This window comes from Loa loa (genome assembly GCF_000183805.2).
Source record: "Loa loa unplaced genomic scaffold supercont3.494, whole genome shotgun sequence".
Taxonomy (NCBI): Eukaryota; Metazoa; Nematoda; class Chromadorea; order Rhabditida; family Onchocercidae; genus Loa; species Loa loa.
The window spans coordinates 20,766-24,185 of record NW_018108674.1 but is presented as its reverse complement, the minus strand read 5'-3'; the positions used below and the strand labels follow the sequence as shown (position 1 = coordinate 24,185).

Genomic DNA, 3,420 nt, shown 5'->3' with positions numbered 1-3,420 from the left:
AAAACCGGACTAAACACAGAGAAATGATGTTACTGTAAATAAGCAGATGGGCGTTAGCTGGAACCATTGGCTAATAAAATTCAATCATTTATTGATTGAAATGAAGAAGACCACAAAATAAATGATTGAATTTTATTAGCCACTGATTTCGGCTAATGTTCACTCATTACTCTTTGACTGTTACTTTTTCCATAACTCATACCAGATTCTTAATAATTAATACTTAACAGTAATTCAAATTGCATTTCGGATTTTCACTTACCATATTCTCTATGAATTTCAGGATTCTGTTGAAATTTTTTTTAGTCCAAACTTTATCCCTGTTAATTGTACTGCACAGGCTAGCCTTTTAAAGATATCTGACATTATCTTCTTTTTAAATCCTTCACTTCAAAAGTTAAACAAGTAAGATTTGTACTACGTGTAACTTTATCTTTTATTAGTTCAATTGGATTGTTTCATCGTTAGCCTGCTTCATTTATACATGTATAATGATCATCAAATAGTAGTATATCTAAGCAAACAAATTTCAATAATGTGATAATCACCAATTAATAGGACGAAATTGATAACACATTCTGTGCAGTGTTATTACCAACGTAAGTTTAAGTTAATAAATATGGATAAAAATGCATGCTTAGCATTCACAAAGTGTAAATCGAGCATACAAATATAATAGGAGAAAATTTTCAACAGCTTAAAACCTTACGAAAACAAATAACTACCAAGAGATGTAGTTCATGATCAACAAATTAAAATGAGCTAAATTATTACATATTCAATTTAAGGGAACACGCTAATGAGAGATTTATTAAACAAATCTTGTTTATGGAATGTAATTTTCTGATTTTTTTGACATTTAAACTTCAGTACTTCACTAAATTTTGGGGAATTTTTATTTATGATATCTTATTTGTTTATTTATTTATGTTATTTCATTATTAATTTATTTATTTATGATAAGCCAAATTTACGCAATGTTTCAACTTGCGGAAGGAATTGAGACTATTAAGATGAAACTGATAAGTGCTTGAATTGGTAATATTAAATGCTGAACATGAAAATGCTTGCTTGCTAAGATTAATTCAACTAATTAATCCACTGAATAGAAAAGTTATGTAGCAGACTTGTAGTTTTCTTATTTCTATAATAACTTTCGTTTAGAATTTATTTAAATTTGAGTGTTTATTTAAAAAAGTAAATTTATTGTGATATTAGGTTTTATGAAAATTAAATATATTAGGAAAAAAAAAGAAGCAGTATTGAGTAGACACAGGCTATGAATGATGACATTCTTTCATCATTCAATAATACGGAAGGTTACTATCAGCTACCGGTAGACAACGATGATAAATACCGTTAGTTGAAGTTTACAGGATGAAATTGTTGTTGACAATTTTGATTAAACGTGCAAAAAATTTATTCTTCATGTGGTCAAGTTTGGAAAACAAACTGATCAGATATTTTTAAGCATTTAATTTTACAAATTGACAATTTACAAATTCCCATATCAATTATCAAAAATTATCATTTCATTTCATAGCAATTTTTTTATTATCATTTCTTGTATTTGTTACTAAGTCATTTCTAGTGATTTGCTTTATATTTACCATCTAAGTTTTTCGTATTATTTGATCTCCTTTATTTGAACTTTCTTCCTGCTTTGATGTTGCATGAGAATCCGTTTCGGGAGTTTTTCTACTAATCTTTAATTCACCTTTTTGACTTCCTTCCGATTTTCCAGAACTTGGTACTTTCGAACTTTCTGATCTGTAAATTACTTTATCCTCTAGACTTGAATGAATCCCTTTGCTTTTCTCCATAAACTAGTCCTATTTTTAATGCATATAAGTAAACAAATAACCTTACCTTACCATATAAATATAATTTTTCAATCAATAGGAAGTAATACTTCATTTGCATTTGATTTATCTGATTTGGCATTTCTTGTTGTGTTTTCTCACTTCGGACACTCGATTGTGTTGACGCGACCTGCGTTTTGCTTATATCCAACTTCAAAATTAAATTCTTTCATTAATTGTGAAATGAAGTTGTAATAAAGCTAATTTAAACTTTAATCATTATTTTGATTTAGACTAAATGCAAAATAACAAAAAATGAGGAAATAAAATAGTTTGATAAGTTGAAAAAAAAGTGAATTTTGCTATTCAACTTCCATTCCAGAAAATAATGCAAAACCAGAAAGTTAAGGAGATGAAAATTTATTTTATTCCATTCCTTATTTTATTTCTTTATGCTAGTTATTTTTATCCAAATTGTAATTTGTAAAATTTGAATGAACTGAATTCGAATTCATTAATAGAAATTTGAAAAGAATTTTGTCACCTTGTCATCTGCAGTTCCATTTCCATCTAAAAAATATCTTCTAGAAAAAGCCAATAAATGATAAAAGCAAATGAATGTATTGATAAGACATTATCATTAATTACCGTCATTTTCCTTTGTGGTACTTTTTTCTCCTTTTTTTTTGGATCATTGGAAGAAACTTGGATTGGAAGAAATGAAATTTAAATTTTGGAATGCTTACTTTTACCAATGTAGGATTTGTTCAGTTGGTTATTTTCACGTTCGAATTCAATCAATAACGTTTTTTCAACACTTGGTTTCTTAAATAATTTACAAAACTATGATGTATTATTATGAACATTAGCTTCCTGTTCCTAGTTCATTTCGATGTCCCACAAAGTTTGACATTTAATAATTGAGAAATGGTTTAAACATAATTATAACTAATTATACAATGCAATTAAAGAAAATTTGCTAAAATCTAATTGAGAATGCTTTTTTTCTAAATATGCCATTACGAAGTTTTTTTTTCCGACGAAAATTTGCAACAATTTTTATTTTTCAAAAATTTGAATTAAATAAAAAGCATACTTTATCTGCCGCATTTGATGATGATAATAGCTTTCCATTCTGCTTTTCCATTTGCAACTTTTGTAAACTCCGTGATTGCCTATTCTGTAATTAATGAGAATTATTATGGGTAACGAAATTTACGAAATTAGTTTTCTAAAAAGCTGTTTCTTTCTAATTTTTTTTTTTTTTTTTTTAATTAATGCAAATTATAAAATAGCCACTTGATCTGACAGTAATGCAGCAATAATAAAATTTTCATGGAATTTTTTTTTCTATTCTTACTAAATTAGTTCTAAAATTTCAAAAAATAAAATTTATGTGGGAAAGATAAGGCAGGTATTATTATTATTATTATTATTATTATTATTATTATTATTATTATTATTGTTATTATTAATCATCATTATTGTTATTATTATTATTATTATTATTATTATTATTATTATTATTATTATTATTATTATTATTATTATTATTATTATTATTATTATTATTATTATTATTATTATTATTATTATTATTATTATTATTATTATTATT

General features: G+C 25.4%; 1 protein-coding gene across 1 annotated transcript; it reads right to left on the bottom strand.

Moving 5' to 3' along the window:
* Positions 1–1,613: 1,613 nt before the first annotated feature.
* Positions 1,614–2,035, bottom strand: LOAG_08187 (hypothetical protein; the record flags this gene model as incomplete). Its single annotated transcript, XM_020447635.1, has 2 exons — positions 1,614–1,770; positions 1,965–2,035. The coding sequence occupies 2 exons, from the start codon at positions 2,033–2,035 to the stop codon at positions 1,614–1,616; spliced, it is 228 nt and encodes a 75-aa protein (XP_020302155.1).
* Between the last annotated feature and the right edge of the window lie 1,385 nt (positions 2,036–3,420).